The sequence below is a fragment of the Lampris incognitus genome, chromosome 21 (assembly GCF_029633865.1).
Source record: "Lampris incognitus isolate fLamInc1 chromosome 21, fLamInc1.hap2, whole genome shotgun sequence".
NCBI classification, from domain to species: Eukaryota; Metazoa; Chordata; class Actinopteri; order Lampriformes; family Lampridae; genus Lampris; species Lampris incognitus.
The window spans coordinates 12,167,841-12,187,680 of NC_079231.1; the positions used below are offsets into that span (position 1 = coordinate 12,167,841).

The 19,840-nt window shown below is 45.2% G+C and overlaps 1 protein-coding gene across 1 annotated transcript; it reads right to left on the minus strand.

The window, feature by feature from the left end:
• Window positions 1-507: 507 nt before the first annotated feature.
• LOC130131664 (tubulin alpha chain-like) lies at window positions 508-19,006 on the minus strand. Its single transcript, XM_056301440.1, has 4 exons — window positions 18,917-19,006; window positions 9,471-9,693; window positions 3,464-3,612; window positions 508-2,359 (listed from the first exon to the last, which is right to left on the minus strand). The coding sequence occupies exons 1-4, from the start codon at window positions 18,917-18,919 to the stop codon at window positions 1,385-1,387; spliced, it is 1,350 nt and encodes a 449-aa protein (XP_056157415.1). The 5' UTR covers window positions 18,920-19,006; the 3' UTR covers window positions 508-1,384.
• Window positions 19,007-19,840: the final 834 nt, after the last annotated feature.

Sequence of the window (19,840 nt, forward strand, 5' to 3'; positions counted from 1 at the left end):
ACCATAAATGAGGGGGAAAGTAGGTCATAAAAGATTTGAAGAAAAAAAAACCAAAACCCATCTACTTGTATGATTTTGTTATGAAGGACTTCCTGTAGTATTTCTGACATTTCTGGAGGAGGCAGTACTGTTTATTACCTCTGAACCAGGGATGGGCAACATGGTCCAGAAACGGCTGGTGTGGGTGAAGGTCTTTGTTTCAACCAAGCATTGACACACCTGAGTCTACAAATCAAGGTCCTTAGCAAAGACTGTTGGTTAACTAAGACTCAGGTGTGTCACTGCTTGGTTGGAACAAAGACCTGCACCCACAACGGCCCTTTCTGGACCATGTTGCCCATCCCTGGAATGAGTCACAATCCAACCTGACGTCAACAGGTGAAAATTTCTGCCGTTGAGGCGAGATGCTTCTGTTCTTCCATCTGAGCTTTCACTTTTTCTGGATACTGGCATCAGTCATTTGCAACAAGACAAAAAATAAATAAAATAGAAATAACACCACTCAAACAAGGGATACTTCAACAACTTTATTTAAAAAGGAGACACAGATAGTTTCTCCAAGTTGGAGAATCATTTTTAATAAGAGAAACTTGTAAAGGAACCAAACACCATGGGATTTTTATGGCTGTATTGCTGCTTGGCAGTAACATTAAATTTGGCAGAACGGCTGTTAAACAACTAAACACTCAAAACGGCCTTTTTGTACAAAGGCTTTCGTGTGACTAACTGATAGACGTCGACCGTGTCGTGTCTAGATGGTAACCCTAGATTTGCAAAACTCTCGTGCTAACTTAACCTCAACCTAACCTTAAACCAACGTTTACTTTAACCTAACCATGAACCGATAGCTAACCCACAACTTAATCTTGAGCTCAACTTAAGCCTAGTGTTGTGATACCAGACAATCGGAGATCCCCGCCTACCAATGTCCAGGGACTTCTAAATGCAAGCTAGTTGCTGCAACAGTGGCCGCTAACAAACCTACACTTACTAATTTGGAAATCTAGGACAAAATTGTGCCTCCCTCCATCCTCCTCCGTAGTGAAACATACTACAGATTTACCCTAACCTCAAGCTTACTTTGTGAGTGTGCGAGAATTTTGTAAATCTAGGGTCGCCACCAAGAAAGCACCAAGCCAACGGCTTTCAGATATGAAACCAGTTCTTTAAGAGAAAAGTAAATCAACAGTAAAAAGATGATTGCCCTGTTGTTTATTTGGAACAAATTAAATGCAGCTCTATCCAAAACACATTCACCATTTAAGGGTAATTGTTTTTTTTTGTGTTTTTTTTTTTACAACCTGGATCTTATTATCATACTTTTTTGCCACCCAGGTTGCAGAAACCCAATAAGCCTGTAAAGGACCAGCCGTTCTTCCTTTCTCTAGTACTCCTCTCCTTCTTCATCCTCCTCAAACGAGTCGAGGCCAACCTCCTCGTAGTCCTTCTCCAGGGCGGCCATGTCTTCTCTGGCTTCGGAGAACTCGCCCTCTTCCATTCCCTCTCCAACGTACCAGTGGACGAAGGCCCTCTTAGCATACATGAGGTCAAATTTGTGGTCCAGACGGGCCCAGGCCTCAGCGATGGCGGTGGTGTTGCTCAGCATGCAGACGGCCCGCTGGACCTTGGCCAGGTCTCCTCCAGGGACCACAGTGGGTGGCTGGTAATTGATGCCAACCTTGAAGCCTGTAGGACACCAGTCCACAAACTGAATGCTACGCTTCGTCTTGATGTTGCTGATGGCCGTGTTGACATCTTTGGGCACTACGTCCCCACGGTACAGCAGGCAGCAGGCCATGTATTTCCCGTGACGCGGGTCGCACTTCACCATCTGATTGGCTGGTTCGAAGCAGGAGTTGGTGATCTCAGCCACAGACAGCTGCTCGTGGTAGGCCTTCTCGGATGAGATGACAGGTGCGTAGGTGGCCAGCGGGAAGTGGATGCGAGGGTACGGCACCAGGTTGGTCTGGAACTCGGTTAAGTCCACGTTTAGTGCGCCGTCGAAGCGCAGCGAGGCAGTAATGGAGGAGACAATCTGGCTGATGAGACGGTTGAGGTTGGTGTAGGATGGACGCTCAATGTCCAGGTTCCTGCGGCAGATGTCATAGATGGCCTCGTTGTCTACCATGAAGGCGCAGTCAGAGTGCTCCAGTGTGGTGTGGGTGGTCAGGATGGAGTTGTACGGCTCCACCACGGCCGTCGACACCTGAGGAGCTGGGTAGATGGCAAACTCCAACTTAGACTTCTTGCCAAAGTCTACGGAGAGACGCTCCATCAGCAGGGAGGTGAAGCCAGAGCCGGTTCCTCCACCGAAAGAGTGAAAGACGAGGAAACCTTGCAGCCCCGTGCACTGGTCAGCCTGCATTTAAAATGAGTTTGAAATGTAAAAACATCATTTTATAACCTCTTAAGCCACCACTGGACTACCTAATGAGACAATCACAAATCCTGTGAAATGAAAACTGTATTTTCACTCTTGTTAACGTTTATCTGCACTTAATTTACATCTATTTAACACTATGTTCTAGAAATATATAGATATATATATCATTATTTTTTGTGTTTATGATAATGATGTTTTTCTCTTGACAAATGTAAGGATTTTTAGTCACGTTATCATACAGTTGCAGGCGTGCACTAACAAAAATGAATGAGTGAGAATGAGAGAAGACGACTGATCTTCTACCAGTAACCCGAAACCGGCCGAATTCGGAAGTTCCTTTAGCCACATTAATAATAAGAAAGCATAGAGATGTTTGAAGTGTTTGTTAAATATGGCATTATTGTTTAATAACTATTCTATAATCTTCCTCTATTTTGTAGACTCTTGTAAATATGTTTTGTATGTTTATAAAGGAAAACAACCCACAAAAACAAAGTGAAACTAGCCAATAGCATATCGATGCCACATTCATCTGAAAATTCCTGGCCATGACTGCTTCTGAATGCCGTGTCAATCCCGTGAACCTAATAGCTAATGTACAGTACTGACCCGTCTGGATAATGTACAGCACTGACCCGTCTGGATAATGTACAGTAATGACCCATCTGGATAACGTACAACACTGATCCGTCTGGATAATGTACAACACTGACCCGTCTGGATAATGTACAGCACTGACCCGTCTGGATAATGTACAACACTGATCCATCTGGATAATGTACAGCACTGACCCGTCTGGATAATGTACAGTACTGACTCGTCTGGATAATGTAAAAGCCTGACCCGTCTGGATAATGTACAACATTGACCCGTCTGGGTAATGTACAACACTGACTCGTCTGGATACTGTACAACACTGACCCGTTTGGATAATGTACAATACTGACTCGTCTGGATAATGTACAACACTGACCCATCTGGATAATGTACAACACTGACTCGTCTGAATAATGTTCAACTGACAACAGTGGGATATTTTTTGACTTTATGTGAAACAAACTTTGCAGTAACGTCTCTCACCAGTTTGCGTATTCTGTCCAGCACAGAGTCGATGATCTCCTTCCCGATGGTGTAATGGCCACGGGCGTAGTTGTTGGCCGCGTCTTCCTTCCCTGAGATCAGCTGCTCTGGATGGAAGAGCTGACGGTACGTACCGCTACGGACCTCATCTGACACATAGAGACACACACTTAGATTTATACAACCACATATATATATATACACACACACATATATATATAGATATACATAAATATGTAAAAGAACCACCTGAACGACCCATGACAACTGGACTGGTTCTCGTCCGCCCAGGTGTTCCTCTGTTTCTTGTGACATTTTCATTGTTGTGGTTTTTTATTTTTAGATTGTTCTTGATATCTTAATTGTTTTTATCCACTTGCTTTGGCAATATTGTTCCCGTACTTTCATGCTAAGAAAACTTTGTTAATTGAACTTGAGAGTCAACCCCCCCCCCACACACACACACCGCGTCTCTTTCTTCGTATAGGGAAATGCTTGCATTTTTCCCTCTTTCAACCATGTCTTATATAAAATTGTTAGCAAGTTATTGTTATTGATGTAAAGTTTGATTAAAAATAATTTGGGGTGGGCTTCTGGGTAGCGTAGCAGTCTATTCCATTGTCTACCAACACGGGGATCGCTGGTTTGAATCCCCGTGTTGCCTCCGGCTTGGTTGGGCGTCCTTACAGACACAATTGGCCATGTCTGCGGGTAGGAGCCGGATGTGGGTATGTGTCCTGGGGCCTCATCTACCAGTCGTTACTATGGGCAAACTTGTGCGTACACACCCATGGGATTTCTTAGCCCTGGGTTGTCTCAGAGACCAGTGTAGAACCTGTGTAACCCCTGAATTTAGACACCGACATCTTTGCAGGCCTGGGTGATTACTTGTTACAAGAGGTAGACAATAGATGTTAGGAAGAAGGAATTACAAATAACAAATAGCGCCCCTTCTGGTTGGTCAGGGCGCCTGTTCGGGGGGAAGGGGGAACTGGAGGGAATAGCGTGATCCTTCCACGTGCTACGTCCCCCTGGTGAAACTCCTCACTGTCAGGTGAAAAGAAGCGACTGGTGACTCCGCATGTATAGGAGGAGACATGTGGTAGTCTGCAGCCCTCCCCAGATCAGCAGAGGGGGGTGGAGCAGAGACCGGAACGGCTCAGAAGAGTGGGGTAATTGGCTGGATACAATTGGGAGAAAAGAGGGGGTGAACCCCCCCCTCCAAATAAACAAATACTAATTTGGGGTGCATGATGCCAACAGTGTCTCAGGAAGTAGAGCAGGTCGTCTGGTAACTGGAGGGTTGCTGGTTCGATCCTCGGCTCCTCCTTGCAAAAATGTGGAGGTGTCCTTGAGCAAGACACCAAACCCCTGGGGTGCGCAGATAGCATAGCGGTCTATTCCGTTGCCACCAACACGGAATCGCTGGGTCGAATCCCCGTGTTACCTCCGACTTGGTCGGGCGTCCCTATAGACACAATTGGCCATCTCTGCAGGTGGGAAGTCAGATGTGGGTATGTGTCCTGGTCGCTGCACTAGCACCTCCTCTGGTCGGTCGGGGCGCCCCCGGATTGGCAGAGAGGGGGTGGAGCAGCAAACGGGACAGCTCAAAAAGAGCGGGGTAATTGGCCAGATACAAATTGGGAAGAAAAAGGGGGGAAATTGAAAAAAGAAAAAGAAAAAAAGACACCAAACCCCTAACTGCCCCTGATGAGCTGCTTGTTACCTTGCATGGCTGACATCACCGTGTGTGTGAGGCGTTCACGGATTGTAAAGCGTTTTGAGTGGCTGTTGCAGCTAGAAAAGCCCTACATAAATGTAGTCCATTCATCATATATAAATGTAGTCCAGTCATCATGTGTGTGTGTGTGTGCGTGTAGTCCATTCGTCATATATACTAAATATAGTCCATTCATCATATATAAATGTAATCCAGTCATCATATATAAATGTAGTCCATTTGTAGTCGTCATCATATATAAATGTAGTCCAGTCATCATATATAAATGTAGTCCATTCATCAAACATAAATGTAGTCGTCATCATGTGTGTGTGTGTGTGTGTGTGTGTGTGTGTGTGTGTGTGTGTGTGTGTGTGTGTGTAGTCCATTCATCATATATAAATGTAGTCCATTCATCATCTATAAATGTAGTCCAGTCATCATATATAAATGTAGTCCAGTCATCAAATATGTGTGTGTGTGAGCACACAGGGCGTGTGTGACGCGTCAGTGCAGTAGTACTGGGGTAGTAGTGCTTGTAGTTAGTGCATGCTGCTTGCTACTTTCTGCTTTCAGCTACTGCCGCCGGCTAGCCCTCTTGAAGAGGGTGAAAAGAGGAGCCGAGTGCATAAGTCTCCTCCTGCCGGTACATAGCCTCTCCGTCGCCAAGACTTCTGTAGTGCCACACATGGTAACTGGGTACTTTGTGGTCCCAGGCCAAACTGTAGGGGATCTCGGAGCAGCAGTAGGCCCCAGAGAGAAGGCGCGCAGGCCCACCGGTGTGTGGACACACCCTGGCGTCTCTCAACCACTGCCCCAGCTATGGGCTAATAGCAACTAAGTCCTCAACGGCAGAGTGGGCGCAAGATGGTGGCTGTGAAGAGCGCCACAACGGCCACAAAGGCGGAAGAAGGCTGCAGCAAAGAAGGGCCCCCAGTTGTCTTGGTCTCCATGCCGCTGGATCCTGACCTTTCTATGCCAAGGACTGTGTGGAGGCTGCCTGTGCACCAGCCTCCCCACATTAAAAGATTCCACGCACAGGCGGTGGAAGTGGTGACAGGGGCAGGACCGTGAAGTCTGGCAGCTCCTAGCCACAACCTGACACATAGGCGGTGGGTGTCTGATTCAGTCGCTAAGCTCTTGGGCTGAGGCAGAAAGAGCTTTTCGGCAGCTGTATCCACGACTGAGCAGCCCTATTTAGGATCCACTCTGCTCACCCCAGTAGGGGAAGGGGCTGGAAAAGGTGCCCTAAACATAGCCTGCCTCGAAAACTCCTGTCTGGGCTACCGCACCCAGAGGGATCACCATTAAGCGGTCAGAAACATAAACAGAAGCAAACTTACATTGGAACCTGGAACGTGCGGACCCTCATGGACAACAAACACAGTGATCGACCCGAAAGGTGAACTGCCATCATCGCCAGGGAGCTAAGGAGATTCCGGATCGATATAGCAGCACTCTCCGAAACCCGACTGGCTAATGAAGGGCAGCTGAAGGAGGAAAAAGGCAGATACACTTTCTTTTGGAAAGTGTATCTGCTTAAGTCCTGCTTAAGTCTATCACCATGAACGCCTGCAAAAGCACACTTGGTTACAAATCCCGGAAACATCAAGACTGGTACGATGAGAATGACAACGAAATCCAACAGCTCATTGACATCAAGCGGCAAACCTTCATTGCCTGGCAAAATGACATCAACTGCAAGGCTAAAAGAGTAGCCCATGCCATAGCAAAGGCAGCTGTTCAATCTCGGATTAGGCAACTGAAGAACCAGTGGTGGACAAGGAAGGCTCTGGAGATCCAGCAGCTTGCTGACTGTGGGGATACCAGAGGTTTCTTCGATGCCAAAAGAGTGGTATATGGCCCCAGCCACCGCTGCCTAGCCCCCCTTCGCTCCAAAGATGGGCTAATGCTGCTGAAAGACAATGAGTCAATTACCAACAGATGGAAAGAGCATTATGAGGAGCTACTGAACAGGGACACAACTACTGAGATGGAGGCCCTTGACCAACTCAACTCCCTCAACAACCCATCAATGAGAATATGGGAGCACCACCCAGTCGGAACGAGGTGCAGGATGCCATAAGGAAGATGAAAAACAACAAGGCCACTGGACCTGACGGCATCCCAGCAGAAATCCTGAAGGATGGTGGGCCAGTTCTCCTTAGTCACATCCACGCCCTGCTCCTCAAAATATGGGAAAAGGAGGAAATCCCTGCACAACTTAGGGATGCCCTCATTGTCTCCATCTTTAAGAAGGGAGACAAAGCAGACTGCAGAAATTACCATGGCATTTCCCTCCTATCCACCACTGGGAAAACTCTCGCCCAGGTTTTGGCTAATAGACTCCTCCCCCTGTCAGAAAACATTCTCCCTGAGTCTCAGAGTGGGTTTTGCCCAACTAGAAGTACCATGGACATGATTTTCACTGCTCGTCAACTACAGGAAAAATGCCGGGAACAAAATCAACCACTATACATGGCCTTCATAGACCTCACCAAAGCCTTGGACTCTGTGAACCGTCAGGCTCTGATGCTGGTTCTGGCAAAAATTGGCTGCCCGGACAAATACATCCGGATACTGAGGCTGTTGCATGACAATATGTCAGCCACAGCACTCAGTGGCAGTGGAGATGAAACGGAACCCTTCAGGGTTCACACTGGAGTCAAGCAGGGCTGTGTCATTGCTCCTACCCTGTTCTCCATTTTCATTTCTACTATCCTCCATCTTATGGGTAAACACCTGCCACAAGGAGTCAGAATCATGTACAGAACCGACAGCCAACTCCTGAACATCAACAGATTCAGGGCTAAAAGCAGAACCACCACCATATCCATCATGGAGCTGCAGTATGCCGATGACAATGCCCTTGTGGCCCATTCAGAAGAGGACCTACAGTGCATTCTGGATGCTTTTGCCAAGGCATACAAGCAGCTTGGTCTGGCCCTTAACATAAAAAAGACCCAGATCCTCTACCAGCCACCACCCAACACAAATAACCCTGCTCCACCCCCAACTATCTATGTTGACAAAACCAGACTGGAAAATGTGGACCACTTTACATACTTCAGAAGCCTCCTATCCTCCAAAGCTAATATTGATGAGGAAATACACCACCGCCTCAGCTGTGCCAATGGGGTTTTCTCAAAATTGAGGAAAAGGGTCTTTGAAAACCGCGACCTCCAGGCCAGAACAAAAATTCTGGTCTACAAAGCGGTAGTGTTGCCCACCCTACTGTATGGATCAGAATCCTGGACCACATACAGCAGGCACCTGAAGGCACTAGAGGCACATCATCAGAGGTGCCTCCGAAAAATCCTCAAGATCACCTGGGAAGATAGACGCACCAACACCAGCGTCCTGGAGGAGGCTAACATTCCCGCTATCACTGCCACCATTGCTGAACACCAGCTCAGATGGACTGGCCATGTCATCCGTATGCCTGACTCTCGCCTTTCAAAACAAGTCCTATACTCCCAGCTTCTCACAGGACAACGTGCCCCGGGTGGTCAAAAGAAAAGGTATAAGGATAACATCCAAACGAACATCAAAAAATGCCACATAGACCCTAAGACCGGAGAGGACACAGCAACCAACAGGGCGACCTGGAAAAAAACTTGTCCGGGAAGGAGCTGCACTTTATAATAATGATCTCCGACGTGCTGCAGAAGACAAGCGCAGACTCAGAAAGGAGGGAGTTTCCACCAAAAAGGCCCAAACCAATCCCACAATTACCACCGCCCACCCCTGCCCACACTGCATCAAAATATGCGGCTCCAGGATTGGCCTCTTGGTCCACCTGAAGACCCACAAGGACCAAGAAGGAGGACAGTCATACTCGAACCCGAGTGACCGCCGATGATGATGATGATGGTGTGTGTGTAGTCCATTCATCATATATAAATGTAGTCCAGTCATCATATATCGGGCAGCTAATTGTTTTAATTGTTTATAAATGTGCCATCAGTGTGGGGACAGATATCAAAATGATGCCCAAATGTGTGCCACTCATATGTGTTTACTATGTACTAGGGCAAGTTTATTTGTGAAGTACATTTCATTTGCACTGGCAATACAAGTTGCTTTATAGAGAATGCGTAGAAATCATTAAATAAAAAAATATGAAAACAAAAAGAAATAAAAGCAACATAACATAAAAATATATTTTTAAAGGAGACATCAGAGGCCAAAAATAGAAAGTGTAGAAATAAAGGTTGAACATTAAGGATCAATGTGAAAATTGGTCAAAGAGCATCTGTCAGTATGAAGATTCAGAACCAGACTCACCGATAACGGTTGGCTCCAGGTCCACAAAGATGGCCCGTGGGACGTACTTCCCGGCGCCAGTGTCGCTGAAGAAGGTGGTGAAGGAGTCGTCGTAGCCTCCTGATGGCTTGTCGGACGGCATCTGACCATCGGGCTGGATGCCGTGCTCCAGACAGTACAGCTCCCAGCAGGTGTTCCCCATCTGCACGCCGGCTTGACCCACATGGACAGAGATGCACTCACGCTGAGGAGGAAGATGGACAGAGATGAAGGTCTGTCTGAAACAGAAGCTCCAAAAGATGACCAACACCACGAGAAGACACACAAACACCCGGCACTGCCCTTAATGTATGTCATGTATTTCTCCCAAGGACTCTTATGCTATGTATTCTATTTCTCTTGTAGTACTCTTACTCTGCAGTATGTCATGTTCCACTACGCCAGACCAGATTTAACTACTCTGTGTGTCGTCAACCCCAGCCCTCCATCCATCATCCAAACCGCTTATCCTGCTCTCAGGGTCGCAGGGATGCTGGAGCCTATCCCAGCAGTCATTGGGCAGCAGGTGGGGAGACACCCTGGACAGGCCCCCAGTCCATCACAGGGCACACACACACACATATATATATAACATTGATCTACATATATAATATTGATCTACATATAACAGATCTACATATACAACATAGAGATACATATATAACATAGACCTACATATATAACAGAGCTCTACATATATAACATAGATGTACACATATAACAGATCTACATACATAGACCTTACATATATAACATAGAGCTACATATATAACACAGATCTACATTTATAACAGAGCTACATATTAGGGGTGCAACGGTCCAGTTAGCCCACGGTTCGGTTCGTACCTCGGTTTTTGGGTCACGGTTTCGGTTCGGTTTCGAATTACATTGTTGGTGAAATAAGTTCGGGAGGGAATAACGTAGTGCGGATCGAGCGTATGCGTTAGCTGATGAAAGCCCACATCTCGAACCACCGAAAAGGGCTGCATGTCTTTAGCAATGAACACCCCCCGGGGCTGCACGGGTTATTGTTTTGTGTTTCTCTGAGTTGGCACTATAGGTTTGTTGGAAAGCATCTCCGATAGACGGTTGTTTTGTTCACTGGTGCGGTTACCCGTGCGTCTGTCCTGCTTCCAGAGAGTGAGACATCTGGGTGGTGCCGGCGGAGATGCTGGCTCATATTGGAAGTGTTTCCACTTGCGTAGTACGGGACATGGGTCAAGCAATGCTTGCAGCACACAGTGTTATTTCTGTCCACTGTTTTGTCTCCCTCATCGTTGTATTCAACAGCAACCCCGAAATGTCCGCAGATTTGTATGAAGACGGTGCTTCTTCAAACTTTTCTCTCTCTATTCCTCCACTCGCCATGACTTTTTTTTCTGCTTCTGCGAGCTACCGCCATCTTTTCAACTCGACTGTCGGCTCCAGTTACAAGGGGGGTGGGGGTGGGGGGGCTAACAGTGATTGGATATTGACTCGTGGGGCGGGGTTTTCTGCAGCAGGCTGTCTCAGCCTGCCTGCACACAGTGAAGAATCCATTCTCCGGCAGTAAGAAACGCCTGTCAACTATTCAGGCACATTTTAACTGCAAAACCGAAAACCCACGGTCCATAAGGGCGGGTTGAACCGTACAGGGCGGACCGTACGGTTCGGTTTTAAACCGAAAACCGTTGCAAGCCTACTACATATATAACATAGATCTACATATATAACCACAGAGCTACATACTATCACAGAGATGGGATGATGAATTTCATGCCACAGTCTCAAGAAACAAACATTGTTTCTAAGCTTCGTCTTTAAGTCATGTCTTATGTGAGAATGAACAACAAGTGATTCTGTGTCACAGTGGCCCCCCGGGGACAAAACACATGCAGGACTGAAGAACAAACACAAAGAGAAATCCACTCTAAACCCAAAAGTACTGCAAATACTAAAACAAATACAAACGTGAAGGCACAAACATTGAGTAAAATGTGGCCCAAATGTAGAAAAATGCAAAAACCCAAAGAAATTGCAAAGAAATGTGATGCAAGTCAGAAACAATGATCTCTAGTGAGTATTGGGATTGATGACCTCAGATAAGGTCAACAACCTCCAACACATATAAGAGAGATGTTCATGTGATCATTGTGTATGTGTGTGAGAGACCATCTTACAATGCTGTGATTGCAACTATTCCCCAATCCTCTGTGACTAGTACACATGGCCACTGTAACTCTAGTTAGTGGGCAATTTGCATATGATACCAATCATTTGTTTCAGTCGTCATGCCACTGTATTGTTTATAAGGGTGGGGATACCTACAGTCAGTTGAGACCGAAGAGGTCCCTTAGGGCCCAGACACACCAAACCCACTGGTGGCGACAAAGGTCGACTTCTGTCTGGGCCAAAAAGTAGCACTTGAACACACCGCAAAGACTACAGCTGACGCCCTGATTCACTAGCTTAGCGCTGATTCACTAAGCTGAACAGCCAATCAGAGTGATCTCTCTCACCGACGGGCTCCACCAATTCAATATGCTGAATCGGCTGAAAAGCTGCCGACAGGGGTCCAACTAGTGCTGACGGTGCGGGATACACCACAAAAACTAGGGCCACAGACACCCACCGACGGCCCAACATTGGCCGATGGCCGACCGTCAGCCTGGTGTGTCAGGGCCCTTTGATGAGTGATGAAACATTTGTGTCTGATTCACCTTTCTGGGACACGACTGCCATTTCAACCAATGATGAGAAGAGAACGGCCTGGAAAGACCTGGAAAGGTCGCTAAGTGTTCTGGTGTCCTGTTATGGTGTCAGGTCAGAAGCAGGATTCCTTTGGGAGGTCCTCTGGTCTGGTTGATGTCAGTTTGGCACCTTTATGTGGGATGGGTCGAAGACCACTTTGCAGACTCAGTGTAGAAAGGACTTTGCTTACAAGTATCTGGTGAGATTCCTACGGGGGAGACGAAGGGGTCCTCACTACACACGGGTCCTTTCCTCAGCACCCGCCGTGCCTCTCTGTACTGAATGCAAATATTTTGACCTCTTTAACAAGAAAAGAGGATGCTTCTCCGGCTGTCAATCACCCATGAGTGACAAATGGCAGCCGTGCGCCAGCATAAGTGGGCGGGGTTAAAAAAAACAACGGAGTTTTCAGCCACTTTCATGTTTGGCCCTCATTTCCAAAATGAAATGATGTCCGTGTTGTCAAATTAGACGACCATGAGTCATTTAAATGGCATGTGTTCTAATGGGTATGATGCCAAAAGCTCCCACCGTGATTAATGAGAACTGATTTGCATATAAGTGGCAGCAGCTCTGAGCGGTAATAACCGCTGCGTGTAGTGTCCCTGAATATGAGGCGACACGGAGCTGATAAGCGGGCGGTGTGGACAGCTCCGTGTCGTAAGATAGTGAGGAAGGGCCAAAGTACTTCCACACCCTGCTGAAGTATTTCTAACCCGGGTACACGGGAGGGACGAACCAGTGAAACAAGCATTAGGAACAGCCAGGCTAAGTTTTTATCTTGTGTCAGTGAGCTGCGACCAAGACAAACCAGATGATAATAAAACCAGTCCTGATGAGTCCTGATCTAAAGCTCTCTGAGAAAACAGCGACACTTTAAATCTCAATGCAACTTTATTGATTATGTAGAATAGAATTTCAGGATTTAACCCTCCACTTTGTGTGTGTTCATCTGTTTAGCTTCATCAGTGTATTTTTTATTTTGGATTCCCCCCGCTTTCTCCCCAAACCCAACCAATTACTCCACTCTTCCGAGCCGTCCCGGTCGCTGCTCCACCCCCTCTGCCGATCCGGGGAGGGCTGCAGACTACCACATGCCTCCTCCCATACATGTGGAGTCACCAGCCGCTTCTTTTCACCTGACAGTGAGGAGTTTCACCAGGGGGATGTAGCGTGTGGGAGGATCACGCTACCCCCCCCCCCCGAACAGGAGCCCTGACTGGCCAGAGGAGGCGCTAGTACAGCGACCAGGACACATACCCACATCCGGCTTCCCACCCACAGACACGGCCAATTGTGTCTGTAGGGATGCCCGACCAAGCTGGAGGTAACACGGCAATTTGAACCAGCGAGCCCCATGCTTGTAGGCAACGGAATAGACCGCTACGCTACCCGGACACCCTTCATCAGTGTATTTTGACTAAAGCAATGGTCATCAACAATGGGTCAGCTGCTGCTGGTAATAGGACACGCACGCGCACACACCTAACATTCTTCCCTACTGCAGCAGGGAAGTGTAAAAGTTACTGAGGCTTTGTGGACTACAGGAAGTTTACTTTGTTAAGCTTGACTACAAGAAACGCTGACAGGTCTCAGCACGTCCACGTCCAAACTGTGGAGAAAGCCACACAGCTCGTCCATGTCAGTCTGAATCTCTGGGTGGACCAGAAAACACGTTCAAGTTAAGACGTAACATGGGATAAAACATCTTGTTCCTCCCCAGCTGACAAGACCGGTCAACTCCAACAAGTGTCTTCAATTGGGATCAAACCTCGTTCCCGGTAAAACCCTCCGATTCACTCGAGTCTGAAAGGACATGGAAGTGGGGCAGGCTAAGGTAGCTGCTAGCCCATGCAGACCGGCAGGTCCGACAACACCGAGGGCGGTCTGACAGAACGTGGAAGAGGGGCAGGCTAAGGTAGCTGCTAGCCCATGCAGACCGGCAGGTCCGACAACACCGAGGGCGGTCTGACAGAACGTGGAAGAGGGGCAGGCTAAGGTAGCTGCTAGCCCATGCAGACCGGCAGGTCCGACAACACCAAGGGCGGTCTGACAGGACGTGGAAGTGGGGCAGGCTAAGGTAGCTGCTAGCCCATGCAGACCGGCAGGTCCGACAACACCGAGGGCCGTCTGACAGGACGTGGAGGTGGGGCAGGCTAAGGTAGCTGCTAGTCCATGCAGACCGGCAGGTCCGACAACACCAAGGGCGGTCTGACAGGACGTGGAAGTGGGGCAGGCTAAGGTAGCTGCTAGCCCATGCAGACCGGCAGGTCCGACAACACCGAGGGCCGTCTGACAGGACGTGGAGGTGGGGCAGGCTAAGGTAGCTGCTAGTCCATGCAGACCGGCAGGTCCGACAACACCGAGGGCGGTCTGACAGGACGTGGAAGCGGGGCAGGCTAAGGTAGCTGCTAGCCCATGCAGACCGGCAGGTCCGACAACACCGAGGGCCGTCTGACAGGATGTGGAAGCGGGGCAGGCTAAGGTAGCTGCTAGCCCATGCAGACCGGCAGGTCCGACAGTCTTCCTGGCTGGCGTCTTGGACAGAGAAATTTTTTTTTGTTTTTTTGTGTGGATATGTTGGATATGTGTGTGTTCTTGTAGTCTGCATGTGTTGTCTGTGTTGCAGGTGCATGGAATGAAACAACAAATAAATGCTCCTGATTTGCTCTGGAAAAGCTGGCAGTAAACAGCATGTTGTGCAACGTTGTTAGAAACCAGAGGAAACAAAGGAGCTTTTCTAACTCGCCACTTCAGCCGTTTGCTGCTTGTATGATTTGTATGATTTTCTGTTAAGGCTCCCACTTTCTCTGTCCTCTCTCGTTGTGTTAGATGCTGTACTCTTGTTTTGTCTCTCAGTGGAGGTTTCATAAAGGAGCTTTTTAAAATAATAATAATAAAAAAAAAACAACTTCCAGCTGTTTGAAGTGAGTAGAGATATGACATTACATCAAACTATGAGTACGTTCAGTCTTCTGTTTTAGAGACGCGACTTTAAGTCTCATGACAGCCAAACTATTTTTGTCACCACAACCCCTCCCCCTTCCCCCACCACCACACCCCTCCAGTCCCAGTGTGCTGTTGGAGGAGGAGGAGGAGGAGGGGGTGACATTGATACTACACGGGGTTGTGGGGTGGGGTGGGGGGGGTTAGGGCAGGGCAGCTGTGTCAGCCATCAGCTATTTCCAGAAAAGCGTCCGTCACCCCGCTAAAGCCCAAATGGATTTCTGCTCCAGGGCTGTTTAACCTCCAACTTCAGCATTTGCAAAATAATCATGATAATATACTTTATACATATATATATTTTTTTATAATATCCTTCCTCATTAGCAAAATAATCATGATAATATACTTTATATATATATAAATATATTTTATAATATCATTCAGCATTAGCAAAATAATCATAATATACTTCATATATAAATATCTTTTATAATATCCTTCAGTATTAGCAAAATAATCATAACATACTTCATATGTATATATATTTTATAATATCCTTCAGCATTTGCAAAATAATCATGATAATATACTTTATACATATATATTTTTTTATAATATCCTTCCTCATTAGCAAAATAATCATGATAATATACTTTATATATATATAAATATCTTTTATAATATCATTCAGCATTAGCAAAATAATCATAATATACTTCATATATAAATATCTTTTATAATATCCTTCAGTATTAGCAAAATAATAACATACTTCATATGTATATATATTTTATAATATCCTTCAGCATTAGCAAAATAATCATGAGAATATACTTTATATACATATAAATATATTTTATATAATATCCTTCAGCATCAGCAAAATAATAATATACTTTATATATTTTTAAATATATTTTATAATATCCTTCAGCATTAGCAAAATAAACATTATAATATACTTCATATATATTATATAATATCCTTCAGCATAAGCAAAGTAATCATGATAATATACTTTATATATATATATATGAATATATTTTATAATATCCTTCAGCATAAGCAAAGTAATCATGATAATATACTTTATATATATATATATATGAATATATTTTATAATATCCTTCAGCATAAGCAAAGTAATCATGATAATATACTTTATATATATATATATATATATATATATATATATATAAATAAATATATATATAAATATAAATATCTTTTATAATATCCTCCAGCATCGGCAAAATAATCATAATATACTTTATTTATATATATATACACACACATATATATATATACATATCTTTGATAATATCCTTCAGCATTAGCAAAATAATCACAATATACTATATATATATTATAATATCCTTCAGCATTAGCAAAATCATCATTATAATATCCTTTATATATATATATATATATATATTATAATATACTTCAGCATTAGCAAAATAATCATTATAATATACTTTATATATATATATATAATTTATTTGATAATATCCTTCAGCATTAGCAAAATAATCACGATAATATACTTTATATATATATAAAAATGTATTTTTATATCCTTCAGCATTAGCAAAATAATCATGATAATAAAACTCTGGGGACCATTTCCAACAAACAGGCCTTTGAAAAGGATTAAACGACTGAATATCTGACCTCTGAACTGGGCCACGCTGTAAAAAATGTCCGTGTTAAAAGAGGGATTCAGTCAACACGTTAAAACTTGTTTTCAACTTTTCTTTCCAGGAACCTTTTGAGTAAAACTGACAGATTATTTTGACGTTACTGCACTGATTCCTCTCCTCAGGTCCCATAAGAAGGTAAAACTGAATCACAAATTAAACTGTCTCACCTCATGTCAGATTTTAAGGGGATCTTCATGCTCGACATACTGGACAAAATTATATGCAGGGCGTTTTCGCTGCATTGTATATCAGGGGAATAATAATAAACCAGTAGATTAAATTGGCGGGTTTCCTCCACATATTTAAACATCATGCGAGGCGACCTTTGAAAAACAATGCCTGGTATGAAAGTGAGACCCAAGCTGGCGTCATATTATTATTTCCGGATGCTTGCAGAGTAATGTTGTGATGTCAGACAGTGTTTTGGCTGCTACTGTGGACATGGCACACCTCCATGGTTTTTCTATCACCAGACACTATGAATGCACCGGCTGTGTCCGTTGGTGAGCAGATTACAGCCGAATCTTGTTTGTCTAAATGTGATGCAACGCGTCAGTAAAGTCAATGTTGACCAGGCACAAGGTCTTTAACAGGGAGGGGGGCTGGGTCGGCGACTCTCGCCTCCCAGTTTACTGTCAGCCGCTCCAGCACAGCCCAGAATGAGGCTTTACAGATGCAGAACCGGAGGAACGTGGCTTGTGGCTATTCTCTATAAATATATTTTGGGTTTTGGGATTCGAGAGTACTGATCTCAAGTACCCCCCCACACACACACACATTTACACATACGCATGAATAAAACACTCATAATAATCACCCAATGCACCAACAGTCAACCCACCAAACGCACACAACCACATCCACAAGCTTCCTGTTGTGCACAGGAAACTGAATAAATCTTTAAAACCTTCCGGGTGGACAGTGAAGTGTAAGTATCTGCAGCCTGCAGGCTAGTACAAACACGCCCCCGCATCATTACAAGTAACGCCCACGCCAGATCAACAAAAGCTCACTTGTCAGTACAAGAACCCCCCCCCGGAGGTTAATGTTAGGAAGTTAAGGTTAGGGCAAATGAGGGGAGTGGGCGTGTCTTGTACCAGTACTGCAGTCTGCTGCAGGACCTCTCCCCGCCGACCGGATAAACATCGCACATGCGCAGTACGCATGACCGTCAATGCGTTTTTTGCGTTCTGTGCTGCGCAGCGATTTGGTAAAAATGAAACTTCGCAGAACAAGTAAAACTCATTACCATGTGGTTTACCATGTGGTTTTCGGACATTTTGATTTCGAGGGGATGTTTCTGCAGTTTTTTTTACCGGTTTTCCATTGGAACTGAAACCTGCATTCACGACAACAACGATACCGGAGCATGTCAGAAACTAAGAAAATGAATTAAAATGGATTGGAAAAACAAAAATCTTACGTCGAAGCTCTTCTCAAGCTCTTCTAGCTATATCCACGACAACTTCGATGTTATACGGGTCTATAACATATGTTATACATGTCTATGTACATATCCAAGCCTCGGTCAGTTTGCATAATTCAAACACAACTATGGAAGACCGGGTGTCCTGGAAGACACATCAGCATTCCCTTCCTGGAAAACAAACGCACTCCTCTCATACGGAGCACATCAACCTTTATCCACGTCACTGCAGTATTTCAAATAGGTCGCTTGCAAAACACGCCTACCAGTGTTCACTGTTGTAATAGTTCTGTGTTGCAATAAAGCAAAGCGTTATTTGACGAGTAACGTGTACCAAGTCAAGCCTATGGGTGGGCAACTGCGTCATGGAGAATGAAAAGAAAATGAGGGCGGTTTTGGACGAGACTGTATGTACAGATACGATCTGAGAACGTTAACGCGAATACAGCCGTTAAATCTGACAAGAGTTCTATATTAGGAACCTAATTTACCGTTTTTACTAGCTAGCTTAGAGCCTTTCCAAAACTACTTCAGGAAACCGTTTTCTTCCGCAGCTTTGTTTAAAATTCATCGCGGGGTAGTAACAGACGTTATTTGACAACGACGGATTAATAGTTCCTTACCATTTTGTCGTATTTATGTCGTTTTCGGAAGTGAAGAGACGAGAAAAGGCTAGTAACTCTCACAGTGCACCTATAAAGAGGTCTCCGTGAGCGCGTCCTGGCGGTGACGCACAAACGGTCATCTTTTATACTGCGGCGCAGAGGCGGCGCCAAGCCGCAGGCCCCGCCCACTCACATCCGGTCAGGAGGCCGCACACCGGTGTTGCGCAAACAGTTGTCCGGGGACCCACTGTTTAAAAAGGACCAACCATCGCGACACAGTTCGTAACGGGCCTGATCTATAAACGGTGAATTTAAAATATAATTGAGAATGTAGAGCATAAATGAACGTTACTGCCATTTTACTGACATTTCAACATCCTCTTATATTATCTTGAATAGTAAATCAGCCATTTCGAAGAGATGTTTGATAAAACACAACTTCGTTTTCTGTGCGTGTCATTGAAAACATACACGTTAAAGACGAGACCAGATAAGGACAATTAGGCAGACTTAACAGGCTTAACTCGCATCAGTAAAAAACAATGTACACTATTAGATTCAATGTTATACGTACAATTATCAGAACAATACAAACATTCAGTACTATCAAATACATGCTTCTTGCTGAAAGTTTTTCTTTAGAACAAGTAGGCTTGTGTTTAAGTGCAGTTATTGTTATCAAACAATCAATTCGTTAACCACATCAGGTTTCCGCTACTACTTTCGGCTGCTCCCGTTAGGGGGCGCCACAGCGGATAAGCCGTTTCCATTTCTTCCCGTCTTCTGCGTTTTCCTCTGTCACGCTAGCCATCGGCATGTCTTCCCTCACCACACCGTTAACCACACCAGGTTTATCATACATCAGATCTCATTGTGCCCATGGTGGGCTTTTGACTTATCCTGAATATGATCTTTTTATCAAAGGTCGAATCAGTTCATCTG

Bases quoted from the DNA above. Each gene is read 5' to 3' on its own strand.
- LOC130131664 (XM_056301440.1), bottom strand. The intron at 3,613-9,470 runs GTGAGTCTGGTT...TCTATGTGTCAG, and splicing joins CCTGGAGCCAACCGTTATCG to ATGAGGTCCGTAGCGGTACG. The intron at 2,360-3,463 runs GTGAGAGACGTT...TTTTAAATGCAG, and splicing joins TGGACAGAATACGCAAACTG to GCTGACCAGTGCACGGGGCT.